The following is a 15,225-nucleotide window of genomic DNA, read 5'->3' on the forward strand; positions in this document are numbered from 1 at the left end:
AGGCTGGAGTACTGTCACGTTTGACGAAAAGGGGTTAAAATTGATGAAAAGTGGAAAAACAATTTCTGAAAACTCAGGTGCGTACACTGTTCCAGTTATTGAATTTAAAGCATATACAGTAGACACAAAAAATATAGATTTATATAAATTATGACATGAAAGACTGGGGCATATAAGTAAAGGAAAAATGTTAGAAATAAAAAGAAAGAATTTATTTAGTAATAATAGTCTCCTTAATAGTGTTAAACCTACCGACAATATTTGCGAAGCTTGTTTGAATGGAAAACAAGCCAGATTACGATTTTACAATTTTAAAAATAAAGAGTACATAAATAAATCTCTTTTTGTTATTCATTCTGATGTCTGTGGTCCGATAACACCAACAACTATTGATGATAAAAATTACTATGTAATTATTGTGGATCAATTTACCCATTATTGTCTCACTTACCTAATAAAACATAAGTCGGATGTGTATAGCATGTTTAAAGATTTTGCCTCAAAAAGTTAAGCCCACTTTCATCTTAAAGTTGTTAATCTATACATAGACAATGATAGGGAATATTTACCTAACAATATGCGTGAGTTCTGTGTTCAGAAAGGAATTATTTACCATTTAACTGTACCATATACTCCACAGTTGAATGGAGTTTCAGAGCGAATGATCAGAAAAGGCTCGAGCAATTGTAAATGGTGCACAACTAGACAATTTTTTTTGGGGTGAGGCTGTGTTAACGGCAACATATACTATAAACAGAATTCCAAGTAGGGCACTTGGGGATCGTCCAACAACTCCTTACGAGATGTGGCATAATAGAAAGCCGATTTCAAAATATTTAAAAATATTTGGTTCGACTGTGTATGTACACAATAAAATAAGAAAACGTAAATTTGATGAAAAATCGTTTAAAACCATATTTGTTGGGTATGAACCAATTGGCTTTAAATTATGGGATACTGAAAATGAGAAATTCATAGTTGCCAGAGACGTAGTAGTAGATGAGATAAGTATGGTTAAATCTAGAGTAAGGACGACAAAAATAATAAATTCCCTAAAGAGAGTAAGGAAAGTAAACCCCTGAATGAAATGTATGAATGTGTTGAACATAATGTCCAGAATGAGAGTATGGAATGTTGTGAGCAAGAGATCCTGAATGAGAGTAAGGGTTCTAAAAATGAAAATTTCCAGAATGAGAGTATGGAATGTTATGAACAAGAGATCCCGAATGAAAGTAAGGATTCTGAAAATGAAAATATCCTGAATGAGAGTATGGAATGTTTTGAACTTGAAATCCTGAACGAAAATAAGGATAGTGATAAAGATAGTTTCCTGAATGAGAGTAAGGAAGTTAAGCGACCTAAAAAAATGTCAACACATGAAATCGCTATAGTAACTAATGGTGTAACTAGTAGAAGCGATAGATTAAAAAATAAACCAAGCATATCCAAGCATAATGAAGATGAAATAAATTTAAATAATTTTATAATGAATGCTCACACTGCTTTTAATGAAGTCCCTTGTTCATTTGATGAAGTACAAAGTATAGAAGAAAGGTCTTTATGGGAAGAAGCTATTAAGGTCGAGCTTTCTGCTCATAAACTAAATAACACCTGGACTATTGTTAAAAAGCCTGAAAATAAGAATATTGTATGTTATAGCAACATCCGACATAAAAGGATTAGTCAATTTTAAACAATACCTAATGACAAAATTTGGAATGTCTGACTTGGGTGAAATACGATACTTTATTGGAATGAAAATAGAAGTGGGCCAAGATCAGATATCTTTAAGTCAGTCTGCTGACTAAGTAAGTTTAATATGGAAGATTGCAAATCTGTAAATACTCCACTTCCAAGTAAGCTAGATTATGAAATGTTAAATTCAGACGAAATTTACGATGCTTTAATGCTTTGTACACGACCGGATATAACTACTGATATCAATATCTTAAATAGATATACTAATAATAATAATATAGAACTATGGAAATGTTTAAAAGGGATTTTAAGATATCTTAAAGGAAATATTAATATGAAGCTCATTTTTAAGAAAAATTTAAATTATGAAAATATATTTGTTGGTTATGTAGACTCAGATTGGGGTGGAAATCAGAATGACAGAAAAAGTACAACCTGTTCTCTTTTTAAAATGTTTAACTCTTATTTAATTTGTTGGAATACAAAGAGACAGAATTCAGTAGCAGCTTCATCCACAGAAGCAGAGTATATGGCCTTGTTTGAAGCTGTGAGGGAAGCATTATGGCTTAAGTCCCTTTTGGAAAACATTAATATTGAATTTGATGGTCCAATAAAGAAATTCGAAGATAATCATGGTTGTATAAGCATAGCCAGTAAACCCTCTTGTCATAAGAGGCCAAAGCATATAGATATTAAGTATCATTTTTCCAGAGAACAAATTGAGAATAATGTTATTTCCATCGAGTATATTTCTACAGAAAATCAGCTGGCGGACATTTTCACGAAAACGTTACCTTCCGGAAGATTTACGGAATTAAGAAGAAAAATGGAACTACACAAAGATGACTAAGCCACAACAACGGAGAGACAACGAAAACTATTTTACAATTCTAATTTGATTTATTTAATATTTTAATACTTTAAAAACTATACTTACCGTACCTAATAAATTGAAAAGACTATGGCGGAACGCCAGCAGAAGCAACATAGACATTATACAGCGCGTTAAATCGAAAATCCTGCGAACTATCACTGGGGCACCATGGTATATTCGCAACCAAAACATCCACAGGGACCTAAGCATTCTTACCGTGAAAGATGAAATAGACAAACAAAAAGCGTTCTACAACGTCCAATCCCCTCGCAAGAGGCTTGACTTGGGTTTCCAGCCGACGTGCCAAGGCAGCTACTTTCGGGCCCCTTTAGCACAACATCAGTCATATGACTGATTTTTTTGTTACACTTATTGTTAGTATCCAAAGGGAGAAGAATCAATAAATAAATAGCAAAGAATTTAAAAAAAAAAAAAATATGGTGGGACGAGAGAGTTTTGGGTGTGCTTTCAGTGTCGATCTCGAGGAAGCCTGCAGTCAGAAGATATTCAAGACGAAATATGAGCTAAGAGATCATTGTGGTTGAAGGTACATTTTCTCAATGGAAAACCAGCGGAATCTAGAGCACTTTGTAGCTCGCGAACAATGAGCCTAGCGCCCTCTGCGGAGTCAGCTCTCATATGTACATGTGATTGCGAATGACGTTGCTCGACTCGAATCGCCAGGAATGGCTTCAGGAAGGACTTCTCTCATGTGAGATTCTCTTTGGTTTTCAGATCTGTCCCTTCTTAGACGTTGCTCGGTTCTTAGAATCTGGAATGACCTAAGAAAACTTTCCTCACAGGTCAAATCGGATGCCTTTACCACTTTTACTGGCAGATCCTCCATCTCCCAAAACTTGGTGAGAAGTTTATACAAACGAGTGGGAAAGTCGCGTGGAATAGGCGGAATTCCGATTTTGCCTTGGAGCACGGGTCCTGTTAGGATCCACCCAAAAATGGGTTCTTGACCGAGGAGGGAGCCAAAAATGTTCGGCCGGGTGCCGCCAAAGAGATCGGATGGGAATACATCGGCCTCGTCCAGAATATCAATCTGTGCGCTCTCGTAAAACTTTAGATCAAGTAACTGTTGCGGAATCAAACAATATGGAAGGATTCCAGCTATTTGCGCAAGAGCATAGGCAGTCGTGTTTACTTGCAAGCTAGGCCTATTCGGAAAACGGATGGTAAGCTGACAGAGCTTAGTTAATTTGAGCAGCTGCTCAGAATCTAACACGGCACTAGCTTTAAAATTGGACCTCGGGTACATATGTCAATTAGAGCCGTGCCCAGCAAGACGGATCTATGGACTGTAGAGTCCGTGGGACCCGTAGCGGTGGCAACTGGTGAATTTGGTCTTTATTTGAGTCTGAATTTGAAGGCGCTAAGATGAGTTGCCTCTGCGGTGTAGGGTGTGATAGCGGCCGCGCCACGTAAAGCAACATGAGTGCTTTCGCAATCAGCAGCTCAGACATAGCTGCTTTCTTTTTATATATGCCGATCGCTCGTCGACCGTCATCTGGAGAAATCGTGCATATGTGCGGACAGGATGGTTTTTCTTCTTGCCAATATCACATCCTTTACGTTTGGGTGCTACTCTTCTCTCGTAAGAATTTATTCTTCGAGACGCTGCACTGGAGGCGGATGCTTTCGTCATAAATGGCTTCTAAGGTCCGATGTTCATCTTTTGCCACGTCGGAATATCTGCCTTTTTGTGTAGGGACTGTTCCCACAAGGATAGCGTGAGCTTAGGGAGTTTGGAGGAGATCATGTACACCAAGAGGCAATGCCAATTTTCGATTTGAGTCCTGGACTTTTCTAAAAACAAAAGGCAACCCTGGATGGTGTTTTTAAGCTCACGGATATTTAAAAGTATCAATTGGCTATTTACTTACAATCGCTCAGTTAGGTTAGCTCAGGTTGAGCGAAAGCCATCGTTGGTAGGGGTAATGTGAATTTTGTGCATCGCAACTTGTTTTTGCATTTAGATGAAAAAGTTTTTGACCGGCGTCGGCCTTGGATTACTTTTAAAAATGGATCCCTAAACAGATCCCTAAAAGTCGGCCAACGCAGATAATCTCCGGTGAAAACATCGGTATCGCACGAAGGCAGCTGACAGCCAAAGGAAATGTAGGTCTGGGTGGGAAACAGCTTGCACTTGGGGATATTGGGCTGTTATATCCGCGTTCTGAGCAACACATTTTTCGTAAACGAAATAGCTGTATTTAGCTCGGAAAAATGGCAAACTATCGGGTGCACTTTCTCCGGCTTCTGCCATGCTCCCGGTACAATCGCCGTACTCTTCCTTGATGCGATCCCATAATGCGCGTATTTCTTTGCGTCAAATGTTAAGCATAGAAAGAGTTAAAGGGACCGGCAAAGGAGTGTTTGCCCTGGATTTAAATTCACTCTGTTGATTTGAGCCATTTTATCGTTTGCACGGGTGACTCTTTTTCGGGGCGACGAAGACTTAGTATTTAGTTCGGGTGTGGGAGGATCTACGGATGTGCCTGGGACTATTGAAGGATAATTAGATAACTTGTTGTTATCACTTCCAAGGGACATGGCAAAAATTTGAGAATTTTTGGGTCAGAATATGCTTGATTGTGTTTATGTCGAAAACAGGAAACCTGGCCCACTTCTGAAATGGTGAACGATCGGAACAAATAGATACTGGAGCATGGAACGACTTGGTTTCTTTACTAAAGGACAAACAGCTGTATTTATTGTTTTTGGTATCCTATATTGATCATTTTGGTGACGCACTCGCAAAAAACCGCTCAAAACTGTAACGCCCACAGCTTATTTAATTATACTGAAATTTGTTTTGTCTCGTCAATACATATCGATTGATCCAAAAAAGATTGCCACGCCCACCCTAACGCCCAAACGCTTTAATCTGTCTGCCGCCCACAACCATATATTGAGATGACGCGTAGATGGCGCAATACAATCTCGCTTTGCTTAATGTATATCTAAAGAGTAACTGGTATCCGATAGTCGAGGAACTCAACTATAGTTTTCTTCCTTGCTTAGACATAGTTTCTTAGAATTATACTCAGATTACATTACGATTTGAAGACCTCCAAATCAATAATGTGTAACTCAATATGTGTTTTTTTAAAAACTGCTAATTGCTTTTTTTCAGAATGGATTTAAGCCTCCAGTTGATAACTGATACTTACTCTCTCTTTTCACAATTTAATATATACGTACCTCAAGAAGACTACGATAAAGTTGAAGGGTTACAGTTAATGTTTAATAAAATGTTGGAAAACGTAAGTTATATGTTTGTAACATAAAAAATTTTATGAGTGACATTTTTATATTTTTACAGGCGAAAAAAGTTTCGGATCGTATCTCAGAAATGGAGGAACCTCTTTTAAGGGAGCTAAATGATGGAATAGCCACATTTGTTCAAGAGTTTGATGATTTTAATCGAGATTTTGAGTTGAATGGGCCAATGGTGGAGGGCATATCTGCCAAGGAAGCTAGTGATAGAGTTTTTCTTTTTCAAAACAGGTTTGATGAGCTTTGGAGAAAGTTTGAAATGTATAGTAGCGGTGAAAAACTTTTTGGATTACCAATCACAGACTATCCATTACTTCATCAACGTAAACGGGAGTTCAATTATCTCAACCGGCTCTACTCATTATATATTCAAGTTTTAAAAACTATAACGGATTATTATGAAATGCCTTGGGCTGATGTGAATATTGAAAAAATTAGTGCTGAATTAGCAGACTTTCAGTTGCGTTGCAGAAAGCTGCCCAAAGGAATGCAATCGTGGCCAGCTTTTATTGATCTTAAGACAAAAATTGATGACTTTAATGAAACGTGTCCATTGCTTGAGCTTATGACAAACAAGGCAATGAAAGAAAGACATTGGATTCGTTTAAACGCACTGTTCAATACTGACTTTGATCCAACAAATCCGAAGTTTACTTTAGGCAAACTTCTTGAAGCGCCTATTCTTAAGTACAAAGAAGACGTTGAAGACATTTGCGTAGGTGCAAGTAAGGAATTGGATATAGAAGCTAAGCTTAAGCAGATAATTTTAGATTGGTCTTTGGTAAACTTACAATTGGGACAATTCAAGAATAGAGGTGATCTTGTGTTAAAGGGAGGAGAAACTTTGGAGATTATATCGTCTTTGGAAAACAGCTTAATGATAATGAATTCACGGGCCTCAAATCGATATAATGCCCCATTTAAAAAAGAAATTCAACTTTGGCTATCCAAGTTGGTAAATACTGGAGATATATTAGAAAAGTGGCTAATGGTTCAAAACCTATGGATTTATTTAGAAGCCGTTTTTGTTGGTGGAGACATTTCAAAGCAGTTACCAATGGAGGCAAAACGATTCACAAACATTGATAAAAGTTATGTAAAAATAATGATGCGCGCACGTGAAATTCCAAATGCAGTTGATTGCTGCACAGGAGACGAGTCCCTAGCAACAAATTTAACGTGGCTCCTAGATCAACTTGAGACTTGCCAAAAAAGCTTAACTGGATATTTAGAATCCAAGCGACTAGTTTTTCCCCGCCAATATAAGCCCTCAGTACCCCCAAGACAGCATTACTACAAAGAGCTTTTTATCAGACAGCCTCTCAGCCACAGCCCAAGCCAGAAATAATGGAGATTGATTCTACTGTTCGTACGAAAGCAACAAACTACATGAACCGCCCAAACAATTTGGAAAAGGCAAAAAAGTTGATCACCTGCCGAGAGATTTCTTCACCAGGCTGGCGCATCAGGTCAGGCGAAGGAAGCAGGACTACAGCTAGTCGTGATCCGCATCCTGACGATGGCGAGGCCACTCAACTACTCGCCGAAAGAGACCCTAAGAATTATAAAGCAGAACTGTACACTCAGTCTAAGGATATCGAACTTGGATACGCTAATAATCTTAGCTCACAAGTACGAGTAACTGGAATAAGAGCGGGAAGCATTCGCACACGAAAACAAGTTGACTCGGAGTCCTGCAACGAGGAACCATGAGCTCGAGAGGAAAGTTGGCGAAACCCAGTGTGCCTTGCCCGACTGAGCAGGACATGGCGCGAATGACGAACGGTCGATCGATTTGTGGTTTCCAGAGGCGTTGTCGTGGAGAGTCCAGCGATTACCGACGAAGTCCCGGAACAGCAAACGCCGAAACCCAGAGTGTCCCAGAGCCTCACTACCAACAAGCAGTATACAGGTTGAGGCGTTCAAGAGGCATTGTCCTGGAGGAGCCCAACGGTTTAGCAACACCCAACTGAGCATGGGACAGGCGGTCGGTCATTCACCCTATTCTAAGATCGGTGATGCCTTCCTAAGCCTGCAAGGCCGAGTTCTCTGCCTCGAGTCAACGCGTCGGGGAGGGTCACTGCGTGCATCCCGAGATACAGACAATCTTCTGAGCTAGCCGCACGAATCTCGTAGCGAGCAGGCAACAAAATCAGTTCGTTACATCTGGCGCCCAACGTGGTTGTCCCAACAGTGAGAAAAGCACAATAAAAATGGGAAAGAAGTGGATTTACCGCCTTAAGAAGGAGGACTTCGCCCATGTCGCACAGAAGCCTAATGTCGCCCTGGAGAGGGTCAAGCCAAGATAGGAAAACAGCAGCGCTGACCCCGAGACCAAGCCAGTCGGACTATGCAAAGGTCGCTAAACAGGTCCGCGAATGGTCGTTCCTGAATTCCTGGAGTAAATAGCTTGGAATTAGATTTGATCCCCCGAGCGATGCAGGAATTTCTTAACGGAAGGGCTTTGAAATGGTTCATCGCCAACAACAAGCAGTGGAGAACCTGGGCAGAGTTCATAGAAAGCTTCCACACCTATTTTCTGCCGAGAGATTTCTTCACCAGGCTGGCGGACCAGGTCCGGCAAAGGAAGCAGGGCTTCAGCGAGTCGTTCAAGGACTACATGATCGACATGCAGTTGATGGTAAGGCCACTTAACGTTAAGAGAAGTTAAGGGGCATTAAAGAGAACTGCACCCAAACCCTACGGATCTTCCTAAGGGCGTACAAAGTGTCGGACCTGGATACGCTAATGATCCTATCCGATGAGTACGAAGAACTTGAAAAGGAACGGGAAGTTTTTGCACAGGAGAACAAGTTCTCAAAGACCCAGTCGTCATTACCAACGCAGGTCACATGCAGAAGATGCGAGGAGACAGACAACCAGGACACACGAGGAAATGTCCAATGGTCACCACCACACCAAGGCAGACGACAGCAGGCCACACACGCACCACGCGGAGGCCAATGGACACCACCCCCACAGCAACAGAGACAGCCAAACAATACCTCGTGAAGGCCGCCAAGCAACACACAGAGACTACAAGAAGCCACCCATATCACAGTCCCACAGGAGGCCTGTCGGAAATGTGGGGGGAACGGACACTAGGATAGAGGCTGTCGAAACCAACGGCTGTTATTTTGCTGGATATGCGGCAAGGTGGGTGTAAGGAGTGTAGAACTCTGCCAACGATCGGGAATTGGCCAGCGATCTCAGCCGCAGAGAGGCGAGCGGTGATCGCACAATGCTACCTCTCCAAACAAACGGGCAAGCTAATCGAGGAGGAGCAGCAGCTGTCCGCAGCTGTGATGATTGGTGGGAACAGCAACAAAGCCACAATCGACACCGGAGCAACGGCAAGCTTCGTTAGCGAAGAAATGCCATTATAAATTTACCAATACCAAAAACTCTAAAAGAAATTAAATCATTTCTAGGATTGTGTGGATTTAATCGAAAATTCATACCGAACTTGAAAATATCGACAATGAAATTAAAGAAAGGTGCTACCATTAATAGCAAAGACAAGTCTTATATAGAAGCATTTTATAAAATGAAAAAAAAAAAATACATCACACCTCATTTTAATTTATCCGACTTTAGTAAACCATTCTCTTTAGCAACAGACGCAACCAAGATGGCTATAGGAACATTATTGTCACAAAATCATAAACCAATCTCTTATGCCAGCAGAAATAAATAAACACGAAATAAATTACGCTACCATAGAAAAAGAACTACCAAATATTTAAGATCGTATTTATTCGGCAGGTCTTTTGAAATATTAAGCGATCATAAACCTTTAGTTTGGTTAAACAACATAAAAGAACCAAATATGAAACCACAAAGAGGGAAAATAAAATTGAACGAATATGATTGTTAGATTAAATATTTCCCAGAAAAAGAAAATTATGTAGCTGACGCACTATCCAGGACTAAGATAAAAGAACGTAAGTTTTCAGATAATCTTGAAGAAAACATACCAGGAGAAACAGCCAGTAGTGTAAATGCAACAGCCCACAGTGCTTAAGAGGACAATCAAAATTATACATACATAACCGAGAGGCCATTTAATTATTATTTTGCCGGAAAATATAATTAATTAAAGGAAATGATAATGAATAAAAAGAGAGAAATATATTTCCATAGCGACTCAGATTTTCTTACATTTCAAAAAGCTTAAGTGGAAATAATAAATTCAAATCATTTGACGAAATTAGTAAGATGTACGGCAAATCTTGAAGACACTGACATATGCAGACTTTAAAGAAATAATATCGAAACTGCATAAAGAACTTTTACACCCAGGAATAGAAAAATAGTATTTCCCTAACTATCAAAAATTAATTCAGATTATAATAAATGAATGTGAAACTAATATCGTTACGAAATCGGAACACAGAAATACCAAATTGACCTTTGAACTTACTCCTGAAATTCAAAATATAATTTGTCATGAATTTTTATATGGTTGGTAATCAACCATTTTTATCATGTATCGACGTATATTGAAAATTTGCTACTCTACCAGAAGTCACAGGTAGAGATTGGTTAGAAGCAAAAATAGCTATCATGAAAGTATTCAAAGAAATTGGACAACCACAAGAAATTAAAGCAGATCAAGATTCAGCATTTATGTGTGTAGCTTTGCACAATTAAGTAAAGTAAGTAAAAATTCAAGTACCAACAAGTAAAAACGCTATATCAGACGTAGAGAGGAAGCTAACCAGACATTGAAAACAGATAAACTTAGTTTTCATTAATTCTGTATAATTATAATAATAAAACAAGGAAGAACTCTATAGTCGAGTACCTCGACTATCAGATACCCGTTACTCAGCTAAAGGGATCAAAGGGAAATGGAAATATGCAAGCAGCAATGCGAGATTAAAATGCGCCACCTGCCGGCGGTAGACAGATTTAATCGTTATGGGGTTAGAGCGGGCGTGGCAAATTTTCTTTTGAACCAATCGATAGGTTCTGACGAGACCAATAAATTTCAGTTAAAATTTTTTAACTAGCATGAAAATTGTGGGCGTCATAGGCTTGGGCGGTTTGTGGGAGTTAGAGTGGGCGTGGCACATTCGCGAAGCAAACTGTCCACGTTTATATTTACGATTTTTTGAAGTTTGTGGGCGGTAAAGTGGGCGTGGCAAACTTTTTTTTCGGTCATTCGATAGGTATTGATGAAAACAATACATTTCAGATACAATTTTTATTCTAGCATCAAAACTGTAGGAGCCACAGTTTTGGGCGGTTTGTGGGCGTGGCACTCTGCTGGAACAAACTTAAGCTGCAAGAAGCTCAGGAATCTGCACGCCAAATCTCAGCGTTCATCCAAATCTCAATAGACTAGCTCTATAAGAGCTCAGCGTTCATACGGCCAGACGGACATGGCTAGATCGACTCGGCTAGTGATCCTGATCAAGTATATATTCTTGATACTTTATGGGGTCGGAAACGCTTCCTTCTGCTTGTTACATACCTTTCGACGAATCGTATAAAAATATGTTGTCACATTTGTTGGCGTTGCTGTGGGCGTGGCACTAGGAGGAGCAAGAAAGGGCTTGCAAGCTGCATTTATATTTTTTGCTTGAACAATTTTCATACTTTGAATACTAAGAAATTGAAAGTTTACTAAAGGCCAAAAGTAATTCAAATTGTTTAAAAAAAATATATCGACAAAAAGGTTTGCCACGCCCAATTTAAAGCCCATAAACTTCAAAAAATCATAGATACGAACGCATATATATCAGAAACTATCAATGATAGGGAATTGGAACTTCAGATTTAGATTGCTTAGCTTTGTACGCAACGCAAGTTTGTTACGCGAACATGTCACGCCTATTCTAACGCTTAATCAGGTTGGCTCACAAATAACCACATATTGAGACCGCAAGTAGCTGGCGCATTACAATCTCAGTGTGCTGATTGGGTACCTCCATTTCCCCTTTAGCTGAGTAGTGGGTATCTGATAGTCGAGGCACTCGGCTATAGCGCTCTTCCTTGTTATTATTCGTTTTAAGGGCAGATAATCTATCTTTATTATGCTTACCTGAGAATATTTTGACGCACAAAATCTAATGATCTTTTAGAACCAGCTACAAGGGCCAATATTATTTTCGAATTATAATAAGAGAACAAATCCATGCAGTCATTTCGCAAATGATGAAGCTCGTAACGTATATTTTCATAATTACGAAATTGAAGGGTTTTCAACACATCCTCAGGAGCAAGATAAATTGTACGGTATATTTTATGAAACTGTATGAAGTCCCATTTATCTATAGGTAAAAAACCCTCGGTTCTCCAATTCGTATCGTTAAGCTTCTCAGGAGGAAGCTGAAATACTCGACGACCTTTAGAATCCGTTTGGTCAAAATCGAGTAAGTCAATAAACATATTTATTATATCAATAACTGCACGCTCCATGCACACGGATTTCTTTTCCAACACCCGTTCTGTAAGAAACAAAAGCCATTATTCTAAAAATCTCGTCAATGAGGAAATTTTTTTTTACCAATTTCCGACCGTAGCTTGTTGCTCTCTTCGAGGAATTCATAGGAAGACACTGGTTCATCTGGTACATAGATGTATAGAAACTCAGTTATACTATACATTTCTAACAGAATACGTAAGTTTTCAATATCCAACACCAGGTTAAAAAAAGTTTCAACTTCTTTTATTTTCTAAAAGATAAATATAAATTAATCATACCGCTTGCGATAATAATAAAATTCGTAGATGGTTTTGTGTAATGGCTCACAAATTAATAGCGAGAGATTACAATAGGGGAGAAAAGAGTGCGTTTAATGTTAAGAACAAATTCGTACTACTTTACAAGAGTTAGCCAGGCGAAAGCTGGGCACAAGAATGCAAGCCAAGAGAGCGAGATCGACAGAGTGGCTTATTGCGATGCAGCCGATATAAGAGCTTGGACTAAGATACGTTAACTGACGCGACAATGGTCACTTCAGAAAATTTGTCAGATACAGCAAATTGAACAAAAAACCTTTTTGTTTTTTTTTGTGCCTTGAACGTTGTGCCGCTGTTGACGTCAGCAGAGAAGTCGACGCAGCGTAGAAGGAAGGAATATATTTTAGGAGCATTATTGTATATAAAAGAAAACAACTAATATTGTTTTATAAAAGTAAATTATTTGATTATAGCAAAATTAAGTAAATCGAATTTACTTTTAATGTTATGCTTACGTATTATACATTAATATTACAATATAATTTTTTAGTTAAGTTATAGAAATTTAGTTTGTTAAAATCTATTTAAATATTTAAAACATTTTAATAGTACCATTTTTAAAGAATTCATTTTGTATTTTTTACTCAAAAAAGTAAATATTATGTATTATTTTCGCTTTAGAAAGGGTATAGGTGCAGTGGCACGCGCCAACAGCGAAGAGAAATTAAAAGAAATAATGTAAAGGGGTGAGAGGAATACTTGGTTCATTCTGTTTGAGTTATTAAAAGGGAATCAAGCCATTTAAATTGTGCGCAGCAGGTTTACTTCTTGCGTTTTTTAAAGTGAAAATAATAAAGTCAGGTAAGTGTTACATTAAGTTGAAGATGTTGTGCATTGATCTAGTTTAAAGTATTAAGGTATTCAATGGGTTCCGTTAGCCGAAAGTGGATGATAAAATGTTTTGCGCCAATAAAAATTCTGCAAAGGGTGAAACACAGCTCTAAAAGGTAAATATGCGAAGACAAACAAAACGCATTTTTTAAACATACGACCATACATTTTATCAGGAGCGTTGGCCAAGGATTCGGAGGACCGGGACAAAGGCTTAAGGAAGGCGATGACTAATGTAAAAAGCAAAAAAATCGGATTTTCACAAGTGATTTCACTTGGGACGTGTCACCGGTACGTGACAGGCCATACGAAAAATGAGTATAAGAAGCAAGTGAAATCCCGTGGGACTTCGAAAAATTTTCATTTGAAATTTCACTTGTGAAAATGGGGACATCATATACAATATTCTATATGGAGCGTCACTTGCTCTTCACTTGTGCAAGATGACATGTCCCACGGGATTCACAAGTGATTCACAAGTGAAACTTTTTTTTTTGGAACTGAAGGGACTACTTTTAACAAGGAAGAACGCTATAGTATATACCTAAATATATATAGTATATATTATACCTCAACTATCAGATTACCGGTTAAAGGGAAGCTCAAAGAAACGGATGGCCAAAAAAAGTTGCGCCCACCATTTAACGAAATTGAGGTTTTACTCGATGGGTCCAACACAACTTGTAACTCTGTGGTGCTACTATCAGGTCTGAGGACACATCGATGCGAAATATAATAGCGATGTTCAGAAGTGAGGTACTCTTTCATAAATTCTTGATACATGACATGTAACTCGAGATTCTTTGCGAGTTAGCGCTTCAACGCAAGAAATCTGTGGAAATCCTAAGCCGTTTGGATCCATTTTAAATGGCAGCTTCACCGTAAAACGGTCTGACGAAAGCCTGTGTATGGTTTGCTTAAAGTTTCGCTCGCAAGCTGAAGAAGCCTTCGAAATCTCTGGGACTTGTTCCAATGCCCAAAAACATTTCACTAGAGAATCGAGATAACCAATATTATCATTGACACTGCACACCTGAGCTCTATTTGATGTATGCTGCTTATATTTTCCCGAAACAATCCATCCCAGTAACATTTTTTGGATTGAGAGATGTTGGTAACCCAGCTTTATTTGGCCTACGCTCATTAGTTCGAAAAAGGATTCTGCTCCAACAAGTAAGTAACCTTTTGCGGGCTTGTAGAAATGAGGAACATTTCTAGATGTCGCCGTTCAACTTCAAATTTCTCCCTGAGATTGTTCGCGTTTTTATCCCTGTCATATAGGCCGCTCGGGAGTCATGGTCCCTGCCTTGGGTAAGAAACGATGTGGTGCAACCGTTTGATTCCGATATACTCGAGTTCGCTGCCACTTCGCAACTTCTCGTCCCAGTTTCTCAGGTCCTGCAATGCGAACTGCGCTATCATGGTATTGACTATTCTATTTGCTCGTTCTGCCGTATTCTCTTGTGGTGTGTAGGGTGCGGTGAATTGCTGTCTAATACCCATCTCAGCCAGAAAACTTTTGAAGATGCGGCTCGCAAACTGCGGCTCGCATACCTTGCGATTATGAGCTCTCTAAGCGCTTTTTTGAACGTTTTTAAGCGGCACTAGATCCGTCTATTTATAGAAATTGTCTATCATGACCAAGGGAATTTGATTGCCGTTTTCGATACTTCTGCGGCTGGGTTCTTGATCCAGCTGCAACCTCCTAAAGCTATTGGCTCCGTTGTCTCCTTTAAACCTCGTTGCGTCTCCGGTAGTGGTGTCTTTGCAAGGCGTCAGCCACC

General features: G+C 39.0%; 1 protein-coding gene across 1 annotated transcript in view; it reads right to left on the reverse strand.

Moving 5' to 3' along the window:
- The window catches only part of kl-3 (dynein heavy chain 8, axonemal kl-3), an 895,452-nt gene that overhangs the window by 797,531 nt on the left and 82,696 nt on the right, over nt 1–15,225 (reverse strand). The window contains exons 4-5 of the mRNA XM_070997912.1: nt 12,375–12,543; nt 11,910–12,315 (exon numbers count right to left, since the gene is read on the reverse strand). Of these exons, the coding sequence (XP_070854013.1) occupies nt 11,910–12,315; nt 12,375–12,543 (575 nt within the window). The remainder of the gene's footprint in view (nt 1–11,909; nt 12,316–12,374; nt 12,544–15,225) is intronic.

The sequence above is a fragment of the Drosophila suzukii genome, chromosome Y (assembly GCF_043229965.1).
Source record: "Drosophila suzukii chromosome Y, CBGP_Dsuzu_IsoJpt1.0, whole genome shotgun sequence".
NCBI lineage: Eukaryota > Metazoa > Arthropoda > Insecta > Diptera > Drosophilidae > Drosophila > Drosophila suzukii.